Source organism: Neltuma alba, unplaced genomic scaffold (assembly GCF_004799145.2).
Source record: "Neltuma alba isolate B1F8T4 unplaced genomic scaffold, ASM479914v2 tig00006341_pilon, whole genome shotgun sequence".
Classification (NCBI taxonomy): domain Eukaryota; kingdom Viridiplantae; phylum Streptophyta; class Magnoliopsida; order Fabales; family Fabaceae; genus Neltuma; species Neltuma alba.
The window spans coordinates 1-27,632 of NW_021634436.1; the positions used below are offsets into that span (position 1 = coordinate 1).

Genomic DNA, 27,632 nt, shown 5'->3' on the forward strand with positions numbered 1-27,632 from the left:
ACTCAGATGCGAGAAGCCCATGCCACCGAGTTTCTGCACGCTGTGTCTGATCTCATCTCAGTTGGAGCCCTTTCTTTCTTTTTTTTTGAATGACAAGACTAGATCAAGAAACTGTAGTAATTCTTGGAGTGGGAGGATTGTTAAGAATTCTGTAATCGGTGCCCATGCAGTGAGCAAGTCAGTTAGTATATTTATTGTGATAGTACTTGGCATTACTATATATATCTATATATATGTTTCAGGTTCTAAAACAAAATTTTTTTAATATACCTACTTCATATTTAATAAATTATTATTAAAAAATTGTTTATAAGTTATTCTAAATAATTTCTTAATTGCATACTTGATCAAGATTACTAACATTGGGGGGAAAAAGAAAATTGGAAAAGGTCCCCATTTAAAATTTTAGTGGTGAGAGAAACTTACATTAGAGTATCAAAATTTTGTACACAAATTCGCAACATATTAATACAAAATATAGAAATTTATTAGGTCATTTTCACTAATAAAACTTTTAACTGAGAATTTTCTCCGAATTTTTCCCAAAAAAAAAGATCTTCACTTGTAGATCATTGGATTCCTTTGTACCCGGTTAATTTGACAAAAGAGGTCTATATATAAAATTATATTAATTATAAAAGAAACACAAAGAAGTAAATATTAAATCTTATAAATAAAATTTAATTTTATGCATGTAATTGAAATACCTGCAAAGATTAAAAAACACTAACATTAATCATTAAAATATTAATATTGAACGCTGCTATCTTTAATAGTAGGAGGCAAAATTATGACAGTTTTTAAATTTCTAAAATAATATGAAAAAGAATTAGGTGTCTGACAATTTTAAATAAAAACTTTCAGAATAAATTTGCATTTTATCTCAATTTAAATTATATATGATCTGAGTGAGCAGATTTTAAAATATTTTAGAAGTTTGAAAATATTTGAGGTACGCAAAATAAAGCATATAAAACAAAATAAATAGATTATATCGCGAGTATTCTTTAGCGGTGAATTGCTGAACTCTTCATCATCGACCCCTTTAATCTTGATGAAAATTCCTTCATATTTTCCAATTGAGCTGGTTGCCATTTTTGGTCTAGTTGAATAATTCTCTGAAAAAATCTATGCGATTTTCGAGCAAGCAGCACTAGAGGATGGCCATGGAATTCATGATTTGTGAAGTGATTTGGATTGTGCAACTGCATAAACTGTTCTATATCCCAGTTAATTCAAGTTTTATGGATATTAAAAGGATTAAATTTATGTGTCATTCTTCATGTCTTGATCATTGAATTCTGACTTGAAAATTAATGATAAAGATACAAATAACGTCGTTTCACATTATAAAACACGCGACCCCAGCGGAAGATGGAGCCTTTGATCCCGAATTGAACAGAGGACGCATTAAATGCAAATTCGCACGATAGATTTATGGTGCCTTGGCAGGGGGTAAAAGGAAGCTAAGCATAGCAAATCCTAATATCTACATGCCAAAGTGAACTGAGAGAATTTGAAACTAACGGCTACTTAAGCTTCTATTAAAGCTAACCTAAACATCTCGTGATGGTCACAGCAGGCTCCTCGATTCCGAAATCATTCTCCCGTCTCGTTTCTTTCTGTTTCTCTCGCTCCCTTCACAAAGGATCCTCGTGATGAAGAGCTCTTGTACTTCACGAGCTTCATGTTCCCTCGCTCTCCTGTTTTCAATTCTCTCCCCTTACGCCTTCAAATACCCCCTCCTACCTTCCCACCAAATCATGCACCCCACATACAATTCTCGTACTACCAGTCATGGAATCCCAAAAAGTTCACTTTTTCTTTCTCACTCTTCTGTTCCACTTCATTCGCACCATCCATGCAGATTCTTTAGCAACTTACATAGTTCAGCTAGACCCGCATGGCACAACCAGCTCTCTCTTCACCTCCAAGCTCCAATGGCATCTTTCCTTTTTACAGCAGACCATTTTGTCTGATGACAACGACCCTTCTTGTCGCCTCCTTTACTCATACCGTTCCGCCATGGACGGTTTTGCAGTTCAGTTGACAGAGTCTGAAGTGGAGCACTTGCAAAGCCTCCCTGATGTTATCTCCATTAGACCGGACGACAAGATCCAGATTCAAACCACCTACTCTTACAAGTTCTTAGGACTGAACCCCAGGGGAGAAGACGCTTGGTATCGGTCAAGTTTTGGCCGTGGAACCATAATTGGGGTGCTTGATACAGGAGTGTGGCCAGAGAGTCCAAGCTTCAATGATCACGGAATGCCTCCAATTCCCAAGAAATGGAAGGGCATATGCCAGAACGGTCAGGCCTTTAACTCTTCCCATTGCAACCGAAAACTCGTTGGAGCAAGGTACTTCACCAAAGGTCATCTTGCAGCTTCACCTTCAAGAATTGCAGAGTATCTCTCGCCGAGAGATTCAACTGGCCATGGCACTCACACTTCATCTACTGCTGCTGGAGCATCAGTGCCTACGGCTAATGTCCTTGGTTATGCTTCTGGTGTGGCTAGAGGAATGGCTCCTCAGGCTCACATTGCAGTATACAAAGTGTGCTGGTTCAATGGCTGCTATAATTCTGATATCCTAGCTGCTATGGATGCAGCCATTAGAGATGGCGTGGACGTTCTCTCCTTGTCTCTAGGTGGCTTCCCGGTACCTCTATACAATGATAATATCGCCATTGGAAGCTTTCGAGCGATGGAACATGGGATTGCGGTTGTCTGTGCAGCTGGAAACAATGGCCCGATGGCAATGTCTGTTGCCAATGAAGCCCCATGGATTGCCACTGTTGGTGCCAGCACACTGGATAGAAAATTCCCAGCTACAGTTCGCATGGGAAATGGGCGAATTCTCTATGGAGAATCCATTTATCCAGCAAACCGACTTATGAGCACAGGCAAAGAACTCGAGCTAGTTTATCTGACTGATGGGGATAGGATGAGTCAATTTTGCCTCGCAGGGTCTCTTCCAAGGGACAAAGTTAGGGGTAAAAATGGTGGTGTGTGATAGAGGCATCAATGGGAGAGCAGAAAAAGGTCAAGTTGTGAAGGAAGCAGGTGGTGCTGCCATGATTTTGGCAAACACAGCGATAAACTTGGAAGAGGATTCGGTTGATGTTCATGTCCTTCCTGCAACGTTGATAGGCTTTGATGAATCTATTCGCTTAAAAGCTTATATAAACTCCACAGAGAGGCCCCTTGCTCGGCTTGAATTTGAAGGAACTGTTATAGGAAGGTCCAGGGCTCCAGCGGTGGCAAGATTTTCAGCCAGAGGACCAAGTTTTACTAACCCTTCAATCCTCAAACCAGATATAATTGCTCCAGGTGTCAATATCATTGCTGCTTGGCCTCAAAACCTGGGTCCCACAGCCCTTCCGGAAGATTCTAGAAGAGTAAACTTCTCCGTCATGTCAGGTACTTCAATGTCTTGTCCTCATGTCAGTGGAATCACTGCTCTCATCCGCTCAGCACACCCAACATGGAGCCCAGCAGCTATCAAGTCTGCGATAATGACAACAGCTGAAGTAACCGACCGGGCAGGAAGCCCCATACTTGATGGAGATAAACCAGCAAGTGTGTTTGCCATGGGAGCAGGCCATGTGAATCCAGAGAGAGCTATAAACCCAGGTCTCGTTTATGATATCGGACCAGATGATTATGTCACTCATCTTTGCACACTTGGATATACGTCATCAGAAATTTTCAGCATAACTCACAGAAAAGTGAGTTGCCATGATATCTTGCGGGCGAACAAAGGCTTCAGCCTTAACTATCCATCATTTTCTGTGATCTTTAAGGACGGAATGAGTATGAAGAAGTTCAGCAGGAGACTAACTAACGTGGGAAGTCCTAACTCCACCTACTCATTGGAGGTTATGGCACCTCAAGGAGTGAAAGTGATAGTAAAACCCAGGCGCCTGGTATTCGACCGTATATATCAAAGGTTGAATTACAGGGTGTGGTTTATATCAAGGAAGGTGAAAGGAGCTGATTCGATGACATCTGCAGAAGGACACTTAACATGGGTTCATTCTCAGAATGGCTCCTACAGGGTCAGAAGCCCCATTGCAGTAACTTGGAAGGTTTAATAGCAGAGGGGACAAGAAAGCTATAGAATATGGCAATTCAGTTTGTCGTAGACCTTGCTTTCCCAGTATTATTGCTTCAAACACTTTATCTCTCGCAAAGTCGTTGGCGAAGTTTCGAGGTGGTTTCTTGATAGGCAGACCATTAATATAGTACTCTGCTAAATAATTGGTCAGACCTAGCTGTATTAAAAAAAATTCTATTAAGTACTTGTCTTTTCAAAACCGAGTATGTGTTATTTAATAGATATAAAGTTTCCCGCACCAAAGCCTTAAGAGAAACAGAATTTGGGATTGTGAAGTAAGGCAGTACACAATTACAGAAGGTACATAAACTGAGACATCCATGAATAAGCTATCAAGAAGTAATATTAATGATAAAGCAGGTTGACACATGCTGGCAATAATGTAATGCTCCATGGTATTGCTCGCCTAACTTCAAAGCAAGATAAACATACTATAGGAAGTCATATAACCAAGAGCTATATGAACTCAGTTCCAAGAAAGAGTCTGGTAAGATCTAGACAACAGCAGAAAGAGCAAAATTTTTGCAATTCAGATGAACTCAGAAGGATATGTGTATGTGAATAGATTTACATGCACATGAATCCATTATTCTACTATAATACAAAAGCCAACTTCATGACAAATGGAAAAAGAAGAGTGGGGAAAAGAGAAGAGTTAGCACAATGACTCATTTTTTAATGAATTGCAAACCATTAGCATTGGAGTACCGCTCCATGAATCTCATGAATCTATCCCACTCCCGTGGAGATCGCATTACATACTTGGCTTCAATTCCCGAAGGCTTCCCATTGATAAATTTGGCACTCACATCAACCGATTGAAGTACACCTTCCTCATCAATCATATAGAAGCCTGTGATGTCACCAACTTCACCAGAAGAATCGAAAACTGAGGGCTGATCAAACCTGAAGATAGCCATGCCATTTGTTCCATCTCTCGATTTAGTGAGCCTTACATCTGGCACCGTTAGCTCGTCTGTTCCTTGGATGAACTGTATGGTTGGTTTGACCATCATAATAATGGGTCCGCGTGTTGGAGGATTTAGTGCTACCGAAGGCAGCCTCAGACGAGGCAGGGATAAAGACTGGCCATTGAATGAGGAATGTGTACTTCGATGAACAGCCAAAGATGAGACTGCGGAAACAAAGAGACCGTCAGGTACACCAAAAATACCAGATAGTGGGAAAATATTTATTACTCTGCTTATCTGCTACTATTGCCAGATATATACATGCACTTCAGGCCAAGGTCAAGGGATAATGATACAGAAAATTGATCAAATATAGAGATGCCCGACTGCACCTGAAACTAAGGGCTTCAAAAATTAATTAGTTTCTTTCCAATTAGAATTCACAAGGATGCAAGATCAGAGAGAGGAGGGGGGAACACAAAGCCTGCCCCGTCCAAGATAAATGAAGGTGCCACTAACTACTCTTTTTGGATGGGAAAAAAAAATAAAAAGATGTTATACCCACACAGAGAGAGAGAATTATTATCAAACCAAGGACAGGCCAGAAACCCTTGAGCTTGTGGCCTTGGAATAAAGTCACTAAGTCAGACAACTTCCTCCTTCCACCGAAAACGGTGGTATATAGTCAGAAGTATCAGTAAAGGACGCCTCAATGTCCTAATATAAAGGCAGAAAGAGTGGTGTCGTCAATCACCAACGCACAGAACCAGTGCACAGAGAAATTACAAACTTTATATTATCAAATAGTTACCAGCATGGAACAACCCTAGGTCACTTCAGTTTACAAAAACTTCAGATGAAACAAATTATCAACCATTAGCCGGCGCATCTATTTGAACAAGTCGAAACCTCCTATAAAAAATGGAAACATTATTGTTGTCTTCCTTCTGCCCGACCCAAACAAACTGACTGAAATTCTATAAAAATGGCCACCCTGATTTCATCAACCCTACGCGTTAAGTGGAGAGAGAGGACAAAAAATAAACAGAGGAAAAACGCAGAGAATAGCAGAACTGGGGGGATATCATAAGAGGATGGTCGTACCTAAGAAAGAACGGGACTTCTGAAGAGAGTTAGGGAGCGGAGACGACAATGCAAGAGAGTGGAGAGTTGCCATTGCGAGGAGGAGAGAGAGATTGGAGAGAGAGTAAGAGAAAGCGTCCTATAGAACCAGAAGTGGAAAAGAAGCAGAATTGTGGCTCGAAGGAAATATGGTGTGTAACAAAGACAGCCATTCGCTTGACAAAGGAATTATCATCTCAGGCGGGGACTGGCCACCTTCGCCATGCTGACCTGGCAACAAATATGGATACAGGTTGCATGCATCTGGAATTTACTATTATTATAATTATAAGATAATTAATATTGTTACTTTTCCTTTTTTTTTTTGTTGTCTACCTAGTTCACTGGAATTTTACTCTGACTATATCTGGATCCGATCCGCGTCGCGCACCTAGATGTGGTGGGTGAGTCTCACGATAGGGATTTCTGCATACGTTGAGACTCAAACTCGAGACCTCACTTAAGCGGTACCAAACCGCTTACCACTTGGATCAATTTCAGCTGGTTAATTAATATTGCTACTGTTAAATGGAACATGGAGACTGGAGAGAGGCCCAAACACCACAAGTGAAGTAGTGAACCCAACAAGATGACCCGTTGAGGGGGGGGGCCTCGGAGGTTGATGGCATTCCAGGCGCTCAATTGGTTTCGTTTTACACATCTACACACTATAGCTCGCATCAGGATAATTAAGTTCGAAATAAAAGTAAGCCTTAAGAAGTACTCCTCCGGTCTTTAATATAGGACTCAATTGTTGAGTTAGTTTCGATCCTAAATATAAGACCCATTTCTCATATTTATCAATTTTCTCTAAATTACCCCTATAGATACTCTCCCAACCATAACCAAATAAAAGAGGGAGTGGAGGTATTAAAAAAGATGATTATGGTGTTTTAGGAAAATGTGTCATATTTTTTATAATTAACTAACTTACCTAACTTCCTTAATCTAATCAAATTAGTTAAATGGGTCTTATATTAAGGATCAGAAGAGTATTTAGATAGAATTAAAATCATATTTTTACAGTATATGATGTAAATATATATAGGAATTTATTTTAATTTGTAAAAAAATATTTTTCAAAAGCACTTCTGATACTTCCCAAACATCCCCTTAATAGAGAGGATTTGATACTCCTGTTTTAAATAAATTTTACACTATATGAGACAAATTAGATAAATATATAAGAAATTTTTTTGTGGATGTAACTCAAGATATCATCAAGTCAATTTTCACTTGGAACTAATCTCTATTAAACTTAAGGCTAAAATTCTTTTAATAAATATATTTCTTAACATTTAAATTTGTATTCCCCTCCTCATGAAAATAAAATCACTTATCATTTCAACAAACAAATAACTTGTTGATAAATATAAAAGGAAAAAATTTATTTTACAGATGCATCTAATGGCAAGCAAGTACAGAGGTCGCTTGTTGATTGGGTGTTCTACCACAACACGAGTCTAGTCAAGAATTGCGCAGTCTAGCCGAAATGATGGGATGATCGGTTGTAAAGAAACAGTTGTTGACCTCTCACTTTATCTCGTCAGTTACATCCTCGGCAACGGCAAGAGAACTCCCCACACACTGAGTCAACGGTAAGTGACCATTCGCAGGAATACAAATAACAAGCAACACAACCTCCATTAATTATTGAAGCAACTTTAATTGCAATGTATACAACGCCACAAAACTCATCTTGTCCATTTCACTCGGCTAAATTAGAAATTTTCGTTACACTACCACAAAAAAAAAATTGCAATTAAGATTTGATGGACAAGAAAGTTGAAATGCATCCCACGCTCACAACATTTAACAAAAATAAACCCGTTTTCACTTTTTAAATATCTCAGAATCCATTCTTCTACTTTTCCATCTTCGTTTTTTTTTCCCCCCTTCTTTTTCTATTTTTCCTCTATAACGTGTATCACTTTACAGGCCAAAAGTTGCGTGTTTCCTAAACTATGCAGAGTTTCCATATCTACATGAGCTAACTTCTCAGTCTGCTCTTCTTCTCCTCCAGTCTTGGCGCTGCATGTATAAGAAAGAAACTATATTAGAGAAAAATACTGACAAGGGTTGAGTCAAAAATGTGACAAATAGCGCATCTGCTTACCAAGTCCATTTGCCTCAGACGTCCTCATAATTCTAAGCCTCCTCACAGAATTGAGAAACATACTGGTTGCAATTATAGAGGGGAAAGAGTCAATATCAAACCAGATTTAACAAGTCCTGATTTTCACGATTACTATTAAGACAGCTAACAATTACTACCAAGCAAAGCCAGACATAGCTTATTCTAACAAAGATCAGGAATACAGAGACATTTACTTCATGGTTCTCCTTATGAAACAACAAAACCATAACCCTCAACTCTCACAGAAGCAGTCAAGCCAAACCAAAAAAAAAAAACAAAAGCTCACAGAAGTAGGACAGTGTCAGCAGTTGCAGATTAGTTCTATCCCGCAGATTTGCACAGTAAGTACTCAGTTACAGAACCTCAATTGCATTCTTATGAACAAGGCCAGTTGAGCTCATATTACAGCAGTAAGTACTCAGTTACAGTAACTTAGTCACTAGGACATCGCAATTGAATAGTATGAAAGTCATATCATGAATAAGATGCTTACTCCCAAGGAACATCTCCAACAAGCATCCAGTCTCCTTCTTTGTCTTCGTAAGTCAGCACGAAATTGGAAGATTCATCCAGCAAGTTTAAGTGTCTCTTTTTTGCTCCAACGACAATACCACGATCCTCCCCATTTAATCCTGCTGAAAATTGAGCAAATGCCAATGAAAAGAGAAAAGGTAGAGGAGAATCTTTTAAATCTATAAAGCTAGCACATGATTTTATGGTTGATTCTCTAAGGCCAAGGAAACTCACCTTTGGTAGCCGGTTCGTTAAACATATCCTCCAAAGCACGCGCCAAGTTTTCATAGGAACCATGAGCACTCAAATCAACCTTCCTTCCAATAGGTGTCCCGTCCATATTTACCTTCACAAACAGGGATCTCCTAATGTGTGCTTCTTCTTTCGCAATACTATTGTTTTTATTACTACCATTGTCAGTGGCCTTCCTTGCAGCTGTTTGATTACCCTTCGCCTCAGTGGCTGGAGATTTTGAGTGATTATTATTAAAGCTGTTCATTCTGTATGCTCGAAGAGGAGGCCATCCAACAACTTGACTGTTGAAGAATTTGAAGACAAAAAATAAATCAATAAATAAGTAACAATCCCATCAGTGAATAGAGGAAGATAAAAGTGGCAAATATTTATTCATTTCATTTCTGAGTTGAAACAGCTGAGGCACAGTCCAAAATACATCACTGGGAATAGTTAGAACCAGAAACACGGTTCAACAAATGACCAAGTACTTGTTGAGAAATAGTAAACTGTAAATTATTCATCTCACGGGACATAAGTGAAAGCATTCTAATTGTTAGAAAAGCAGAAAATGACTCAACAATTTAGCAGAGTTATGCGATAACTCTACTCTGCAAAAAGTAGATGAAACACAGACGTAGTTTAAACTCATTTTTTATTCTGCTCAAACTCTAACTGCTGAATCGAAATCTAAGTCAAACTGCCAAGCCCCAAGTACACATTAGATCAAAGTTTTACTTGTCTATATAGCTCGTGTGCCAATTATTCAAGATTCCGATAGCATTCAGTTTCAGTTGTGAAATAACAATCCTTTTTACTCAAAAATGCATGACTGTCCCAATATTGAGACGCCATGACATATGTTTCTCCTATTTATTAAACCCAATGGATTTGAATTGTAATGTCCCCAGGCTTTTACCTTCACGACAGCGAATTTAGGTTTCTTAAAGGTCACGATTTGCTAAACCCTCTAAAGAATTGTGGCAATAAGAACACGAAATAATTCTCACGAGGCAAAATTGATAGACATCGTAACATAATTCTTGAGCATAAAATTAAATTTCCAGCTTTTAATCGGGAGGAAAAGAGCAGGAGCTCTTGTAAATAAAAGATTAGGAGTAAAATTTCAGAGTTACCCCTTCGCCCGTTCATTTTTCAAATTCATTTTCTTAGGATAGATTGATACAGTAATACTTTGTTAAGTTCATATCAGCAAATAAAATGTTAAAGTCCCAAGCACAATTATAACTCCAAATCAGGTAAACATTCATTGCGATGCAATATTAGAAGTGAATTACCAAGAATTTGACTCACCGGAACCAGTAGCAACAATAAATTCACTGGTATTCGAGAAAAAAATGCAGTAAAAATCCTAGTTTGATATATCACCAAAACACCATCAATCTATTATTTTAAGATCATAAAAAGAGTGGATCCATAAGTAGAAAAACTAACAAATGATAGGGGAAAATAATCTGAAGGCTATGTATTTACCTAGGACCGTTTGAAGCGACAAGAGAATCAGCAGCTCTCTTGGTGCCAGCTGTCGCGTTAGGAGAGGAAGAGGAGGCGGAGGAGGAGGCTGAGGAAGAAAAATCCATAGCAGTCAAAATTCTAGCATACTGAGTCGTTGGAGGAGGCTGAGACTTGAGTCGAGGATGAGAAAGGCTTAAGCCAAGACCCAATTCAAGCTCGGACTCATCAGGGCAAGACGAATCCTCAGAAGAAAGGACCAAGTTATCCTCTTTAGACTCCGTGAGCATCGAGCGCGGAGAAGAATCACCCTGCATCACAAATTGTTCCGAAGCCCGCAGAAGACGAACTAAAAGAAGAAGGAATTAAGACAACTAGTGGGAGGGCGGACACAGAAGAAGGTATGGGGCTAGTGCGTTTGGAGGAGTTTGGCGAAGCGGTGAATGAAAAGAAAGGATAAATGGTGAGGTTAGGTGTGTTGTTGTGACGGTAAGGGGGAAAGGAAGGAGGATAGGTGCCGTGATAAAGAAGGGGTAGTGATTGCGGTGTGACCCACATGTCTGGTTTGTGCGCCTCCATCAATGTCTCCTCAAACCTTGTACTTTTCTCCTTCTTCTAGACGTTTTTGCGTCCTTTGCACCCCAGATAATTCTCATTCCGCTGCGCACCAGTTTCATCGTTTCGACAGCTCCAAATTTTATTTTATAGCTTTTCCTCTCTGTTGGAGTGTTATTTATAAATGAACATCGTTTTATGTTTAACATAAGAAATGATTAAAATTCAGCTCAAAAATTGGAGGAAAAAAAAGAAGCAGCATATTCTGATTTATCCAAGCCCCTTGGGGATAAATACAAAGACAAAGGAATATGAGTTGGGGGAAAGCGAACTTGCTAGTTGGAAACCAAATGTCGCGGTACCCGCCGACAAGCCGACAAGGGTGGGACCAGACATCACACGGCTCGGAAAGCGGAGCGCCTATGAGTAATGAATGAGTCATGATCGTGGCGTCCCCGTGTAACAGCTCAGCTTACAAAGTTCGTGATGAAACCTCCCTCCACTATGTCCGCTACCCAGCAGACACTTTCTACCACACGTTGCCTCCTCCTCCATACCCTCCAAAATCATACTGTGTGCCACCGTGCTCCCCCGCCGCACTGGATTCCACACTTCCATAAGTTCCATTGCCATTAACAGCCCCACGTCAATGTGGAATCATGATTTTAATCAGCTAATTTCTTTCAGCATCCATTAGAACGAAGCATCCTATAAGCTCATCAGCATTCATTCATACTCATACGGAGAAAACAAAACGGTCGGATACGATCCACAGCATTGACGGCAGTTTGACTTTGAATGTCGATCACCATCCTCTTCCGTTGTCCATTTGTTTAACGGAGAACAGATCAATCAGACAAGACGACCAATCAGAGATCACAATACATGCCACGCATTTATAAAATATTTTTTCAGTCCTAAATACAAGAGCCATTTTGTAATAAAATAACATAGCTAATTATATCAAAATATTTCGCACCAAGAAGAAAATTTCGAAATTTATTCCTTCAGGGAAGCAAAAACAAATATTGATATCCCCTGGTTTCCAAAAATCGTATATTCCCGGAATTAGTAATATTATTATTGTTCAGTGGTCATATTTGTTTCTGCGTTCTGTGCGATACATGGTGTGCGCTCGGTGCATGCAGTGCATGGAGTAGGCAGCCTTTCAGAGAGATCAATCCGCAACGTTTGGCGCTTTTCATCATTTCCAGGTACATGCAGAAGAGCGTCCATGATTAAAATCTCCCAATCACGAGGAAGGAAAAAGGAAGACCAGGTATCATCTGTTCAACCAAACCCATTAAATGGTCAAAACAAACCTTCTCATACTGGCCACTGGCAAGAGAAATAGCACGCATCATCTTCTTCCCTTTGTTTGATACTAAAAAAAATGTAATGTGATAAAAACAAGCATTTACTTTGCTCACCTCCATTACGAACTGCCTTCAGCTGTAACAACCCAGTGCCTTGTGGCCCCGAAACAGGAAATGAGCAAGACACAGAATGCCTCTTATGAGCTACTGCAAGAGATGCATTGTACCATGGACCTTTAACGATTGGTTCCCCAAGAGCCTCTATCATCGCCTGGTTCTTGCTCGCTTTCTCCATAGCCTTGCTGCAAAGTTCCCCACAAACAATTTTAAAAGTTGCTAAGGCTCACAGAATTTCAGGGGGACAGTCACACACAGAAGTATTGACGTAGCTTGAGCATCCAATATCTAAAGTTAGAGAAAGACAGAATTACTTAATGAGTCTTCCAAACTTATCTGCACGCAATTTTTTGCCCAATAGACTCCTTCCCTTATTTAAATGTTAACAAGAGATGGCTGTAATACTACTAGTATTATTTACAGGCGGCATAAATAAACTGGCCCAGCTTCAGTTTCCAGTTAAAACCAACAGCGAACAACCTTCTCCAAATGTAATAAAGGTAGGATGATAGCCATCACTATGTGCACTGAATTGTGAGGCCTATTTTGTACTTAGGTCTAAACTGTACACTACACAACATGGAAAAACGGTTCTTATTAGCCATATCATGTCCGCCAGATGCTTATGGATAAGACTAAAGTTGCTTTTATTGAACTCTTAAACGCAGAAAATTACATTCAATTTAAGAATAACAACAAATACCAAAGCTTGGAAAAATAAATAAACAACAACAAATACCTACTACAGCCTCGATAGATAGCAAGGTCATCCAGCGCACTAAGAGCAACTCCACCAGTAATGGTAATCAAAACAAATGAAACTGCCTTACGAACGTAAGGTTTGCTCTCCTCCTCTTCTACATTTTTTATGGACCTGCAAAGTCATAGTCACAAGAAGGACCATTCCGTTCATATATTGATCACCAAATTTTCAAAAAGTAACAGTAAGGGATTCTTGCCAAGTCTTCTTTCACCGAAAAATCTCAATTTGTATGTTTAGTTGATTTCATCTGAGAGAGATTTGATAGTAAAAGATAACTGGTGTTGATTTCCTTGTTGATTTAATCAAACAGCTTTCTCAATTTTGGATTTCACCTTGACCAAAATAACTGCTATGCGGTGTAAACGTTTTGGGGCAAAAATACAAAATTAGCAAGTCCAAATTTTGTTGAGCTACCAATTCCATGGCTCTAGTCTCACATCAGGGGCCGTCGGAACTCCCTCCACTATCCACTGCCTTAACTACCAGTTGATGCAATTCCCCAACTCTGCTTAGCAAAAACTTGGAGAGTTCAATAATTTGTTGAGCTCTAATACCCAGGATTCAAGCGTAGCAGTGATGGTTAAAACAATTTGAGGGTATCTGCCCATCTTACGACCCTCAAAATCATTAATTTTCACACCTTAATTAATATAGCCTCTAACAGAACCAGGATGCTCAATGTTACAATACAAAAGAACAAAAATCCAGAAGCAGTCACAGGAATCAATATTTACGGATAGAAACAGGAAGCCCTTGCGCAATGAAATGCTGCAAGAATCAATAGGGAATTAACCTGGAAATCTGAGGTTTTGAAAAGCTTCTGAGGAAGGAACTCAACCGCGTAACCAACATTCCACACTTCGATCTTGGTTGAGATCTGTCCCCCACAGTAGAGATTTTCTTGCTGTCAACTGTGCGGATTATAAGAGTGACACGACACGCCCTGAACAAAATGGTTTTTCTCCGTCCGTCAGTCCAACCTTTTTAGGGCTTTTTTCGTTACTTCACTGTTCTCTGAACCTCTTTGCCCTTTTGTTTCGTTTTGTTTTGTTTTTTTTTGGGTAACAACCCTTCTGCTTTTAAATTGGATTAATTGGATCGGATCATCACTGTCTATCCATAAGAGCATAAGTGAAAACAATATTTCAAAAAAGTTTAGACGCCCATTTGAGTCCAACAAGCTAAATTAATAATAATGACCGTTAGATTCTTTTTAAAAAAAATTAAGAAAAGCGTCATAAATATCAATTCAGATAATTATAAAGAGAATCTTAGTTGTAAAAAAATTACAGTTCAAAACTTAAATACTTTATTCTATGATTATTTCAGTTAATATTTGTAACAATTTTTAAAAAAAAATTGTCGGTTTTACTTTTAAAACCTAACCATGATTTTCTCCTTTTCGATGCGACATGTCATTTCCCTTTTCAATATGGCAAGTAGTTTATTTGTATGCAACCAAAATATTTATTTACTAAAAGAAATTTATAGAACATTTCTTGAACTATTATTGGTGAGCCATTGTTTGTCATTCACTGCCATTATTTTTCTCTCATTCTTTATTTCTTAGATTTCGTGTGCGCGTGCGTGCGTATAAAGGGATATCCCGTGACACTGGCGGTCATCAAAATCTCGTTTTCTTAATTTTAACCAAAAACTCATTTAAACTAATTTAAATTTAATTTTAAATTATTTTAATGAAAATTACAATAAAGCAAATTACATTCATAAAAATATTCTTGACATTTTGGATAACGCATGAAACTTATCCACTGGTTTGTCGAAAATAACCTTGGACTCCATTTGCATGCATTTATTTCGGGAGAAAAGAATTATTAGCGGGAAGTACTCAGATATAATACTCCCTGGCAACTAAATCAAATTGCAACAGTCTTCATCAAATTTGAGTAAAAGAAACACAATACATTGTAACACATGACATATCATCACAACCACTACTGATGTCCAAACGAAGTTCTTGGTCTTAAAAGACCTTTCTCTCCCTTTGGAAAGCTTCACAATCCCTCACATCGGGCTACAAATGCACAAAATTTCCCACCCGAATGGCATTATAAAAAAGCATTCAAGGGGACTACTGATCTAACTCGCAGAACAAGCTAATCTTAAAGTCTCAAATGCTTTAACTCCAAAATGTTCTTTTTCATAACCCCGCCCCCCCAACAAAAAGTAAAAAAACTGAGCTTCATGTCGCAAGTCATGCTCGGTTTTCAGCAACTGTAAGCATCCTCTCAACAGGATCTTCATGGATGGCTGTTTCTCTTCAATGCAGTTTCCTTATCGTGAACCACGTTGCAGATAACCATCGCCTCTTGGTCTACTATAGTCACCAGCATCCTGAAAACTTCCCCTGCCCGAGTTCCGGCCACCAAAACGCCCCCTTGGAGCATCTGTTTGATAACTGCCTCTGCCTCTTCCCCTTCCTGCTTAATACATAAGTTTTCTATCAATATAACCACCATCCGAGCCTTTCTCTATTTCCATCAAAAAACATGACAAACAAAACCAAGCAAAATGCACACACAAGACTCCGTATCAGCGTTATCTGACGATTCTACTAACATGGTAGACAGTTCATGAAACAAGAGAGGGTGATGATAATTGGAAGTTAAATTATTGCATTGCCATGAAGCAAATATAACAATTATAAACAAATAACTCATGATACAATCGCTCTCCAAACCCCTTTCATATCTGAAAGCAGAGCTCCCTCAAGGGACCATGAGTGCAGACCTAAAGAAAGGGAAAACAACCCCCCTCCCCAACAAAAGCCAACATCAAGATTACAAACTCTCAATACCAACACAAGCCTATATATGATGAAATTCCAGTTACAGCAACCATAAATTATATAAATTGCAGTCACTACCACACCCTAACATCCTTGCATCTAACAATGACCCAAAACACACTTTCTGGGACATGCAACGGCACCACCAAAAAAATTAAAAAGCATGTATAAGTCTCTCAAAGCACCACTGTGCCCAAGAACGCTACAATAGCACACCACCTTTCATACTCAGTAGAGTTGTCACATTTAAATCACTCACACAGAGGTGCAGAAAATAGTGGCTCTACCAAAGCCGATAGCAAAACGGTGACAATACAAGGATAGGAAAATTTTATTTATTATTTTTAATACTTAAAAAAAATTTAAAAAAAAAAAACTTCAGTCACTGGTCAGAACACATGCCTAATTTCAGACTTACAGAAAACACTCAATGAGAGTTCATCATGAATAAGGTTTACCACTAAGCTTTCATCAGAGTGTATGCGTTAACGATAAAAGACGCGAGATTGAACTGAAAAACTTAATGTATTGCACTCAGCCCGAATTCAGATGACAAAATGTGCTGAATGTTGCAGACGACACCCTCACAAATCCAGTATTGACCATTAGCTAAGCATGCTAAGACAAATCAACCAACAAGATTGTTGTAGAGCTTGCAAATGCAAATATACCATCATAATCAAGAAATTAAGAATAAACTCTAGACACGTCAGAATGCTTCTCATTCAACACTTTGAAACAAAATATTTATCAGCTAAAACCCACAACCCCAAAAGGTACAAGATTATTGAGGCTTTAGAATGAGCTAGAAATGAATAATGAATGAAAGTGGGACATTACTTCCTCCCCGAGCAGTACTGCCACTGTTTGGTCTCCGTTCCTCAATGTATACTTGTCTTCCAGCTAACTGTATGGGAGAAGCCTACAGGAACAAGGTACTTACATTAAGACAAATATATAACTAAACAAAGTCCAAATTGAGTTAATATAGAGATAGCCATTATTACAACTAGAATGTTGAAGATGCTAAACCATACAGCCATCCCTAAAATTGGAAAATGAATCAAAAAACAGATGACAAAAAGAGAAAAGGATAAGAAATCTGGGCTAAATTTTCCCACCAAAACACACAATCCAATGAAGTACGTGGATTCTTATTAGCAGAAGACAAGCAGTGGCTTCATCATTATTTGCCTTAAGTACATTCTTTATGACCGATTCACTTACCAGAAAGATGATTAGAGGAAAGGAATCGAATGGAAAATATGAAATAATGTAGTTTGGTCGTCAGAGATAACAGGTTCAAGCAAATCACCAACAAATATAAAATCTTAATTTCTGGATCCTTTTTTACTTTCTAAGTTAATTAAGCTATCAAATCAAAAACAAAAAGGGGTAATGGGGAAATATCAGTTCAAACCTGGAGTGCAGATTGAACACCAAAAATGTCTTCAAACTCCACAAACGCATAGCAAACTCCAATTTCCTGCAAACCCAATATTCATTTCAGCCGTTCTCTTTTCATGGGTTGGCATAAAGACATTCAGCTTCATGAACAAATGAAAATTACCTTCCGAACTCTAATGAATATTCCATCTGGCTTAATTCTGCCAAAATTCTTAAACTCCTGCTCAATCTCAGCTTCAGTAACATTAGCTGGCAGGTTTCTCACATAGACAGATTTTACTTCACCTACAGGGGTCATAGACCAAGAATCAATCTCACATTTCAAGATTAAAGAGCACTCAAGCATCACAAGTGTCAAATCTCATGATGCAACTGTTACGGAATTGTTAAATATGGCATGGAAAAGGAATTGTTAAATGGCCCTCACATCCTTACTAAATTAATAAACAGTAACACTGCATAACAAAAACTGTTGAGTATTGATAACAAGAGCCTATTAATATTAACAATGCCTAAAATGATCTTGTTTTCTGTGCTCTCATTTCTCCTTTCCTCCCCAATCTTCCAATCAAATGACCCTTCACGCAAATGCAGTTTCCAATGTGGAGCCCCCAAAAAAAGAAATTTACAATTAAAAATACTAGAATGTATACTCTGACACTCTTAAAGATCAAGAAATGTGTGCCAAATAGCCTCCCATGTCTCAGGCTAGTCAAACCTAAAAAATCATTACGAAAATATAAGCATTTGTATTAGAACATTCACAAACTGATTACAATACAAGGACCTCAACCTAATAGTAAATCAAGGGAAAACAGAGAAAGAAAATAAACTTTGTATCATCATTTATACAGACTGTAGTCAGTAACATACTCGTGCACAGATCAAACAAATTCCCGGGGGAAATGCATATCAGTTAGCTAATATATCAATTAGTATTTGCTGAAAGGATGTGCAAGAGAGAGAAGAGTTAGGGAAGCAGAAATCAATAATTAAACCTTCTTCTTCTAGTCCATAGCCTTCCTCTGCTGCATCAACCCCCGACTCAGGAACATTAAGGGATGCAGAGCTAGACTGCTGAACGGCAGGCTGTGCTACATGATTCGACTCTGAGACAGTTGGGGCAGTTTTAAAGGATTGTTGCTGAATGGCTGATGGCACAGGTTGCCCTTTAGTTTGCAACTGCAATTCAACCGCAATATATTCAAATTAAAACAAAACAACAAAAAACCTACACAAACCTGAAGTATGTGTTCTGCATGCAAACATGGCACTTAAAGGAAAAGAAATTGTTAACAAGAAATTTAAACTTAAGCACATCCACAATTCCAACTTGTTTCTTGAAGACTCCCAAATCCAAAAGATTGTTAGCATTAGTTTCCTAATACTTTATGCCCCATAAGATTAATCAAGAATATAATTAACTTTTGACAAAAGAAAGGGGGACAAATAAACCAAAGAGACATTAAGCTTCCTGCCTCCATACCATAAGCTGCAATTGATCTGGCATCTTAAGAAAAGGATAGCAGCAGGCAGGCTTGATAAAGGAATAACTTAAAGGTAATAAACTGAAGACGTCGGATGATGACAACAGTAGACAAATGCAACTAAACTAAAATTTTGGTGACAAGCTATGTGATAGATTCCAATATGGAAAGCCAACAAAAGCAAAGCTTCCCAAAACCTGACTTCTAATTCAAAGACATCATATCCATTCAACTAAAACCAGGTCCTTAAATGATTGCAGCAACCATTTCCTTAACTACCATAAGAATATGCTATAACAAGTTATATAAGGAAACGAAGAATAGAATGAAAAGGCAGCAAACTAAGCAAAAAAAGATCACAACAATCAAATAGTGAAAAAAATACATACTATAGATGCATAAGTTCTCTTAGGAGGCTCCTCCAAAGGTTCTTCCACATGAGCAGCAGGGGATTCACGGATGGCTTGCCCAGCGTTTTGCATGGATGGAGATGCCTCCTCTATAGGAGTTTCATCCACAACAATTTCAGTTTCAAGATCTTCTTGAAGATGCTGTTGCTGTTGCTGCTGCTCTGGAAGACTATACTTGTCCACAGGATCATCTTCTATGTGAACTGAGTTAACATATTCCTGAGCTTCTTCTTCCAAATCATAGTCTGAAGCTGTTAAAATTAAAGATTTAAACAAACAAAAAATCCGTATCAGAAAACAGATTCTTAGCATAAATTAAAAAAATTGCGGAAAAAATCAATAATCTGAAAATTTAAATGTACTGAGAGAACCCGTAATTTAATCTAAACATTGCAGTGTAAATATGATGAACCAATAATCTAGCAAAACTGTTATGCAACACCGACTAGTAGAAAAAACCATTTAAATAAATATAAGTACTATATGATCCATCCAATATCAACCTATATCAGTCCATTTTAGAGTAAAACAACTTTAGAAAATGAATGATTTGCGCAATCCCTCAGTAGTCAATTACCAGGCGGTTCAGCAAGAGAATTCGACACATTCAGTTGCTTGTCTCTCTTTTCTGATGCTGCTGGTACCAGATTTGGGAACACCACTCCATCATCAACAAAATGAAAAATATCATTCAGTACAAAGTAACCCTTCTCCTGAGGTGCAAGAAAGAAGGATTGAACAAACTTCCTCCTCCCATTGATGTCCTTCATCTTGATGAAACCTGAGACCATTACAAGCACCCCTCCATCCCAAGAATCAAGAGAATTGATTGTCTTGATTTCGATTGAACTAAAATTCAATGACATGAGAAGTCCATGAATGTCCTACACAGAAGAAATGAAACTCGTCATTCATTGGTGAACTTATCAGGAAAAAAAATTAAAAAAATAAATTATAGAAAGAAAAAAAAAACCACACACGCACAGTGGAATTTGAATGCCAATTAAGGTCACACACATTACATTAAATTAACAACATCTACGTATCAGCGTCTTTGGCTAACGAGAAATCTGTACTTAACAGCATTGTTGCTGCCACCTACCAGGAAAAAGCCCCGCAATATAACCATGCCCAAGGCTGTTTAACCTAAGCATCGACCATGTCGATAGAAGATAGAAAAAGTAGGCCTCACATCAAATGAAAAGTTAGCACTCCAGGACCTAGGGAATAACGGAGCATGAGAATACAACCCGCTCTTTGTTCTAGACACTATGCTCTTACTTTGCTCAAATTTCTCGATGATTCTTGTACTACGAATGGTGAAAGTCATTAAGGCACAGGAGATAAACAAGTATATTCTCCCCAAATTTCCTATACAGATTTTTACACCCTATCAATTAGTTTACATTTTTGACCCGTTGTTTTCAAAGGATACAGCCAGTCCTTTATTTTCAACGGTACACAAATAGTCTTCTTGCCTTACATATGCACCTTTCCACAAATGCCTCTACATATGCTTGGATGGAATTCCTCCAGCAAAGAAAAATGGCATACTTACAACACAGAGCAGGGATGAGACATCATTGTAGAGATGTGGGTTTTATGGCCTCCCAAATCTTCCCTGTATCTTCTCACCTTTTCAATTAGTTTTAACTTCAACTCTCCAATTTGATTATAGCTTTATCATCCATCACAGAAACATGCCTGTAAACACCCCATTCGCTCTTTCTTCTTCATCATCCCAAGCGTGTAAGCTACGTTGTTGAACTTTAGGCAACATATAATCCAAAACTGGGGACATCCACGTGAGCCCAATACATACAACAACGTTTGATTACAGCTTTACCACAGGTGTCAAAGAAACATACTTGTAATACCCCATCCCCTTCCTTTTTTCATCGTCCCAATCGTAGTCCCAATCGTATAAGCAACGTCATTGCACTTTAGGCAACAAACAATCCAAAATAGGCATTATCCACATTAGCCTACATCTCTGCGAACACCTCATTCTATCTCCTTGTAATCATTCCCAAGCGTATGAGCTACATTGTTGCACTTTAGGCAACATATAATCAGAGCTAGTGTTATCCACAGCAGCCCACCACATTCGACAAAAATGACTTTCAGTATCCCTCGTTATTCCTCATTAAGAGCTGAATCTCACTCAACTGGGAAAGAAAATCCAATTTAATAATTGAAATTTTGAAATTGTGCCCCGTTACATCAGTACCTTCTATTGGATGAGCCTCAACAATGCAAGGTTTCGATTTGTGCCCATACAATTCTCATGTGGCTAACAAAGATAGCCCCAATAAAATTGACACTGACAAGCCAAATTCGATATGGAGGATAATATCATAATAAGAGCTCTGAAATATTTGCGTGTTAGGCCTTGATGGAAATGACCACCCTAAGATTGGTAACGGATGCTCAATAGAGTGTTCGTCAAACAAATATTTAGTTTCTTTTCACGAATTTGTAAAATGCAACATAAGACCCCAGATAGAAGAATTGGAATTCAAAAATTTCAGGCATGGACAAAAATGTTGAAACCAACTTTGATGATGGAGTATCTGAGATATCAGTTAACCAACAATGATTTAGCCCGCTCGAATACTCGTGGATTTTTCCCCAAAGTATGTTTAGGACTAATAACCTTTGGCCATACGAATAAGAAAAGCTAAGGAAATCGAATTCATTAGGCATTAACCAAGACAGGAAACTAGACATAATTTAACAAAAATATGCTCCCAAAATATCTACCAGCATATCGTTGGCTGTTTCACTGGAATCCCCGTCGACCCGAATCATAGAGCTAGCTTCAGAATAGAACTGATGAACAAGATTGGGTTGTTGTCGAAGAACTTGATAATACTGCCCAACAAAGTACGACCCAACCTGAAACCACCCATACAAACGCCCATTGAGGTCAAATCAGATATTCATACAAGCATCCCTATGCATGGATTTAATACGGCTGCGAACTACAATACCTGGGCAGCACTAACAGAACCGGGATACGCCATTTTCAGTTCCCTTTGAATCTCTGGTTTGCTATGCTTTTCTAGTTTAGCATGAAGTGCAGATAGAGAACTCTTACGCCTCTGAAGTCTGAACCCGGTAGCAGATCCAGAAAAAGGCTCAGTAACTGAAACCCTAAATGTCCAAGGAAAGGTAGGGCTTCGAATCAACAAAAAGCCCTCTGCCCCTCGACCAACAGCTCGAAATTAATATTTTCTGAGTACTTAAAGATGCGTCAGGGAGGGAGGGATCCAAGAAACACAGGAGGCAAGTGAGCAAATCTCAAATAGATCAGCGCGGGCAGATAGAGATGGAGCGGAAGGTGAAACTGGAAGAGTGAGGATTCTGCTGCAGATAGAGGTCTGTGGTGGGGTTCAGGATTCGCCATTATTTTATAGTGTATCGCGCAAGGGATTACCGCACGAGATCTCAACCCTTGGACTGGGTGTCGGAGAGCCCATAGGGGCTCCCAATCGGGACCGTTGCCCGTGTGAGTAACCCTCTAATCAGCGGTGAGATGGATTCTGTTCAATGGATAATTTTTCAGATTAGATCTACGGATTCTTTTTCTTTGCAAGAAGATATACGGTTACGATTTAATAGAGCTAGATGGCCCATTTATATATTTTCCACGTTTAAAATTGGGGACAGAAAAAAAAGTACTAACCTTCAAAATTAAAGAGTGCCCATTATTTTATGATGCTATAACAAATATATAATTTGAAAATAACATAAAATTATAATGAACTTTCTTGCAAAAAAAAATTATAATACTCCCTCTTATTTTCGATTAAAAAATTTGTTGAAGGTCAAATCCAATATTAAATATAAATTCCCATTTTATGTTATCTTCAAATTTTATAGGTGTTTTTTCCAAAAAAAATAAATTGTGCATATTAAGAAGGTTCTCATTGTGTGACAAATTTAATATATATGATTAGATATCTTAATTTAGAAAAATTAAAATATATTTATTATAAATAACAAATCTAACTTTTTTTCTTAATATTATGTAACTCTGTGTATCAGAGATGCCCGTTTGGGTCGCACAATGAGTGAGAATATAATGAGATATAATGGTTAGGAATATAATGTAATGATAATTACAAAGAAATTGTTTGGTACAACATTAAGAACGGTAAAATTAAATTTATTATTTATATTTAATTAAAAAGAAACAAAGTTGAAAGGACAAAATGACCTTAAATAAAATCATTTATCCATGGCAGAAATAGGCATCTTCATCCCATTATCCCGCACCAACAAAGAAAATGCAGTCATGCGTGCCTTCCCTTTTTCATTCTTTAATTTCCCTTCACGCCTTCATTGAACCGCAGCAGGCAGCCTGCCAAATTCCTTTTATTCTTCTCCTCCCTTGCCAAATTCCTTTTATTCTTCTCCTCCCCTGTGAAGTCTGCTACTTCAGCTTAAGCGAATACTGCATCCGATCCTCAATATAAAACATTATTTGATTTTTATTTTGATTCTAAATATAAGATTCTAATTTACTTTGTCTCTCACATTTATACATTTTTTCCAAAGTAGTCATTATGATATAATAGTTCTAGTCAATATACTTGATTAGCAAGGATATTTTAAAAAAAATAACACCTATTTAGGACAAATAACTAGCTCAACTTACTTCTTTAATCTTCTCAAATTAATCAACTAGCTCTTATAATTAAAATCAGGAGTAATGATGAAGTTTCTGAGTCAATTGGTCATATTTCTAAATCAATTTTTTCATGAGTTTTCAGCTATTTGCACTTTCAATTTCTGAAATCACAAATAGAGCCAAATTGATTTTTATAAATAAAGAGAGATATTTGCCTCTTAATATGCAGCTTCCTACTGCTCTTTTGATTTCTAAACGTTTTGTCAGTGATAGATTTTATGGTTCTTAAAAATTCATGATTTTATGGTTATCAACTTATAAATCAAGTGACTATCAACACATAAATGGGGAATTGAAGACCAGTGAGGTGCCCAGTTCATTAGTAAGGCAAATAATGAATTTTTATTAGCTCTCACGTGTTGTAATCCTCATTTTTCATTTTTAGAAGTGTAGTCCTTGTTTTCTTATATGATGCAACCCTGATGCTAAATAAACCAACCAAACGCTTGGAAGAGGATATTATATCTAGATTATAGGGAATCCAAATACAATTTATCGAACCAGACGAAACAAATAATAAATTATACTGTTCACTCGTGGGTGGGCATGACATGGCTTACCTCAAGTTCTACATAAAACGTGAAACATTGCGTGTTTTGGAAAGCCCGGTATTTCTGTTGATAGAACAAAAGAGAAACAAAAAGAAAATCCGGCAAGCAAATTAAAAAATGAAAAAAAAAAAAGTATTATACCCTTTGTCCGACAAAACTCGTTTTTATATGGCTACCTCGCATAACATAAAATTATTTAAAATAAACTAATATAAACATTAATAATGTGGAAATCTTGTTTATCAACAAAACCTGCAACATCTTTGTTAGTTTGTCAAGTACGCATTTTGAATACCATTTTGACCCTTTTCCCTCAAACGAAGCAGTTATAGTCTCGTTTCACTGACTGTGGTAATTAGGAAAACCTCGCAGCCTGGACTTTTCATTTCACTGTGTCCAAGACCAGCACGATATCGGGTCAAACTAACTGTCTCCACTTGCATATCCAGTTCCAACTTCTGAATCTAGCCTTCTGTGGGAAAACTTTGAAACTTAATCAATAGGAAGGAGCCTCCTGCAGCAGCAACAACTTTGAAGGACGTGTTGTGCTTGCTTTTTCTTGTTCTGTTTCCATAAAAAGTATTAATTCAGCTTTTTATTATAAGTTCTGTTCTTATTCTATTACTGCAGTTTGAACTTTTATTTTTATTTAGGGTTAATACAATTTTTTATCATTCAAGTTTCTTCTTATTTTGATTTTGGATCATGAAGTTTCAAATCATATATTTTGATTCCTTAAATTTCTTTCCATTTGAAACACTGATCATAATAATTCAATAAAAATTTTGATTATTTTGCCTCAGAGCGACAAAAACTTATGGTTTGAAACTCGAGGGACCAAAACTAAAATAAGAATAAATCTGGGAGACTAAATACTATCTCCGGTCCTTAATATAAAACCCTGTTTGACTTTTATTTTTGTCCTAAATATAAGATCCTAATCCACTTTGTCTCTCATATTTGTATATTTTTTTTCAAAGTAGCTCTTCTAACAATGATAGTTTTAGTCAATATATTTGATTAGCAGGGATATTTTAGAAAAGACAATACCTATTTAGGATAAATAACTAACTCAACTTACTTCCCTGATCTCCTCAAATTAGTCAACTGGCTCTTATAATTAGGACCAGAAGTAGTATTATATTAACCATTTTATTTAAAATCATTGTGCCTTTTGTTCTAAATCTTGTTTTATTTGTTGATTGTTGATAGAGTACCTGACTATCAGATGCAATTCAAAATTCGAAATTATTAGTTACGTGTACAAGAAGGCACGAGGCACCACCATGACGAAGTCGATAAACTCGTGTCGCATTGAGGCGTCGTTTATATCTCGAAGGTAAACGACATGAGATTATTCGAGCTTTCCATTTTGCAAGCATTCCGATTGTTGCTGCGCAAAAATCCTCACGGGGTGTGTGGGTTAACTCCGACATGAGCGCATCCGTATTCTTAAAAAAAAAAAAAAAAACTAACTACACACTGCAGAGTGCATCAATAACGGTTTAATTTACCTAATAATTATATTATTATTACTTAACATTAAAATATATAATACACTACCTCCCGTCCTAATTATAAAACCCTATTTGTAATCTATGAATAAGATCTTATAATTAGGATTAGAGGTTTTATGATTAAAACTAGATGATATAATAAAATAATAACGCGATGATAATTTCTTTAAAGTAATTTTATATTCGTATTATACCAGGCATTACTTGCATTACTTACTCCCTCGTCGTTTAATATAAAGAGAGGGGACGGAATAGTACCTCGGGAATCTTCTAATAGTGGAATTGGTCAGATTTTCTTTTTTAGTTACACGTATTCTCTTGGAGACAATCAAATTTTCTCAAAATATAAGCAATCATTAAAATTAGATTGGTCTCAAAACCAACCTTTTTTTTTTTTTAACATTTACTGGTCGAATCCAAAAACCAAAAAATGGGCAACCCAACCCCCTTGTTTTGGATTAATTTTGCTGTTTTTGATAGCCGGTCGCTCTTTTTGGTTCCATGAACCATTAATTCTTAAAAAGAACTCCTCACCGGATTCCCGTCACTGGGGTAACGACTAACGAGCACTAATATTTTAATTTGTACTTTATTTAAATTAAATATTATTTTTTAAGGAAAATGAATTTCAAAATTTCCGACTGCTTTTATAAAAGCATTGACTATTCTTATAAAATTTTTTACATGATAGTATCACCTATTTGTTATTTTGAAATTTAAGTGATACTTTTGGGTTATTTCCCTGCCTTTTAATTGTTAATTTTTTTAAAAAAATTTATTTAAAAATGACACGTTCAACTTTTAAATTTTAAAATTATATCCATGAATGATTTTCATATTTTTAATCTGAATAAAATTAAGACCAATTGAAAAACGTGGTCCAGTTAGCACTTGGACACATGATCAGCCCAAAAAATATTGTACTGGAAATATGCAAATAGTCATGCAGGTTTCACCACATATGTATATTATACGCAGTCTAATAAACAGGCTATCTGTTTATCGATGTATTTTATTATGTACTAGTATATTGATGTGTTAATAAATAACAGCTTCAGGTCAAAATTATACATAAGTTTTTTTTTTTTTTAATGCCACGACGTATACTGACTAATGAGAGACGGCAATGAGTTCTTATCGTAATGGTTTTATAAAGGCGGTGGACATCTTGCATGTTTCACTCCGCTTCAGATTTGGGGTCATGATTCGGCTAAGGATTATTATTCAGCTCAACGTAAGAACTCCCCCCATGCCTGGGACTCTCGTCACAGATATGTTATCGTAGAGTCTGATTGTTTGGAGGTGGTAGAGATACTGAATAATCGAACTGAGGTGGAAGGCCAACATGAAGACCTGTTCAGGGAATTCAGAAACGTCTTGGATCGAGAATGGAAAGTTCATATTAGATGATGCAGAAGAGAGGCAACTGCCGCTGCAGATTTGTACGCAAAAGAGGGTTTAAGCATATATAGCTCCCGGAGATCACCATTTCTCT

General features: G+C 37.4%; 5 protein-coding genes across 6 annotated transcripts; 1 reads left to right on the forward strand and 4 right to left on the reverse strand.

The window, feature by feature from the left end:
- Nucleotides 1-1,462: 1,462 nt before the first annotated feature.
- On the forward strand, nucleotides 1,463-4,329 carry LOC114750171 (subtilisin-like protease SBT1.2). Its single transcript, XM_028938718.1, is given in 2 exon segments — nucleotides 1,463-2,997; nucleotides 2,999-4,329. Coding segments are annotated over 2 exon segments (2,298 nt in total). The 5' UTR covers nucleotides 1,463-1,797; the 3' UTR covers nucleotides 4,097-4,329.
- Nucleotides 4,330-4,497: 168 nt separating this feature from the next.
- On the reverse strand, nucleotides 4,498-6,287 carry LOC114750172 (photosystem II reaction center PSB28 protein, chloroplastic-like). Its single transcript, XM_028938720.1, has 2 exons — nucleotides 6,135-6,287; nucleotides 4,498-5,254 (listed from the first exon to the last, which is right to left on the reverse strand). Exons 1-2 carry the CDS (start codon nucleotides 6,205-6,207, stop codon nucleotides 4,788-4,790), a joined length of 540 nt encoding a protein of 179 aa, XP_028794553.1. The 5' UTR covers nucleotides 6,208-6,287; the 3' UTR covers nucleotides 4,498-4,787.
- A 1,487-nt stretch (nucleotides 6,288-7,774) lies between these two features.
- LOC114750176 (auxin-responsive protein IAA11) lies at nucleotides 7,775-11,013 on the reverse strand. 2 transcript variants are annotated; one of them, XM_028938723.1, is made up of 5 exons: nucleotides 10,531-11,013; nucleotides 9,037-9,338; nucleotides 8,783-8,921; nucleotides 8,269-8,330; nucleotides 7,775-8,183 (listed from the first exon to the last, which is right to left on the reverse strand). In XM_028938723.1, exons 1-5 carry the CDS (start codon nucleotides 10,824-10,826, stop codon nucleotides 8,143-8,145), a joined length of 840 nt encoding a protein of 279 aa, XP_028794556.1. In that variant the 5' UTR covers nucleotides 10,827-11,013; the 3' UTR covers nucleotides 7,775-8,142. The 2 variants fall into 2 exon arrangements, with proteins under 2 accessions (XP_028794556.1, XP_028794555.1); XM_028938722.1 differs by having other exon boundaries at nucleotides 8,783-8,924; nucleotides 10,531-11,012.
- A 989-nt stretch (nucleotides 11,014-12,002) lies between these two features.
- On the reverse strand, nucleotides 12,003-14,246 carry LOC114750177 (uncharacterized). Its single transcript, XM_028938724.1, has 4 exons — nucleotides 14,054-14,246; nucleotides 13,237-13,371; nucleotides 12,495-12,682; nucleotides 12,003-12,350 (listed from the first exon to the last, which is right to left on the reverse strand). The coding sequence occupies exons 1-4, from the start codon at nucleotides 14,110-14,112 to the stop codon at nucleotides 12,145-12,147; spliced, it is 588 nt and encodes a 195-aa protein (XP_028794557.1). The 5' UTR covers nucleotides 14,113-14,246; the 3' UTR covers nucleotides 12,003-12,144.
- Nucleotides 14,247-15,133: 887 nt separating this feature from the next.
- On the reverse strand, nucleotides 15,134-22,718 carry LOC114750182 (putative G3BP-like protein). Its single transcript, XM_028938732.1, has 9 exons — nucleotides 22,367-22,718; nucleotides 22,137-22,271; nucleotides 19,951-20,257; nucleotides 19,353-19,624; nucleotides 18,475-18,658; nucleotides 17,640-17,761; nucleotides 17,490-17,555; nucleotides 16,910-16,991; nucleotides 15,134-15,701 (listed from the first exon to the last, which is right to left on the reverse strand). Exons 1-9 carry the CDS (start codon nucleotides 22,397-22,399, stop codon nucleotides 15,556-15,558), a joined length of 1,347 nt encoding a protein of 448 aa, XP_028794565.1. The 5' UTR covers nucleotides 22,400-22,718; the 3' UTR covers nucleotides 15,134-15,555.
- Between the last annotated feature and the right edge of the window lie 4,914 nt (nucleotides 22,719-27,632).

Coding starts and splice junctions, on each gene's coding strand:
- LOC114750172 (XM_028938720.1), bottom strand. CDS start 6,207: ATGGCAACTCTCCACTCTCTTGCATTGTCGTCTCCGCTCCCTAACTCT. Junction 5,255..6,134: donor GAAGTCCCGTTCTTTCTTAG/GTACGACCATCC, acceptor TTGTTTCCGCAG/TCTCATCTTTGGCTGTTCAT.
- LOC114750176 (XM_028938722.1), bottom strand. CDS start 10,826: ATGCAGGGTGATTCTTCTCCGCGCTCGATGCTCACGGAGTCTAAAGAG. Junction 9,339..10,530: donor GTCGCTTCAAACGGTCCTAG/GTAAATACATAG, acceptor ATTCTTCAACAG/TCAAGTTGTTGGATGGCCTC. Junction 8,925..9,036: donor TAACGAACCGGCTACCAAAG/GTGAGTTTCCTT, acceptor CTCAATTTTCAG/CAGGATTAAATGGGGAGGAT.
- LOC114750177 (XM_028938724.1), bottom strand. CDS start 14,112: ATGTTGGTTACGCGGTTGAGTTCCTTCCTCAGAAGCTTTTCAAAACCT. Junction 13,372..14,053: donor TCAAAACCTCAGATTTCCAG/GTTAATTCCCTA, acceptor ATGACTTTGCAG/GTCCATAAAAAATGTAGAAG. Junction 12,351..12,494: donor GAAGGCAGTTCGTAATGGAG/GTGAGCAAAGTA, acceptor TTGGTTGAACAG/ATGATACCTGGTCTTCCTTT.
- LOC114750182 (XM_028938732.1), bottom strand. CDS start 22,399: ATGGCGTATCCCGGTTCTGTTAGTGCTGCCCAG. Junction 17,762..18,474: donor CTATGGACTAGAAGAAGAAG/GTTTAATTATTG, acceptor TGACCCCTGTAG/GTGAAGTAAAATCTGTCTAT. Junction 15,702..16,909: donor CAGTACTGCTCGGGGAGGAA/GTAATGTCCCAC, acceptor TGTATTAAGCAG/GAAGGGGAAGAGGCAGAGGC.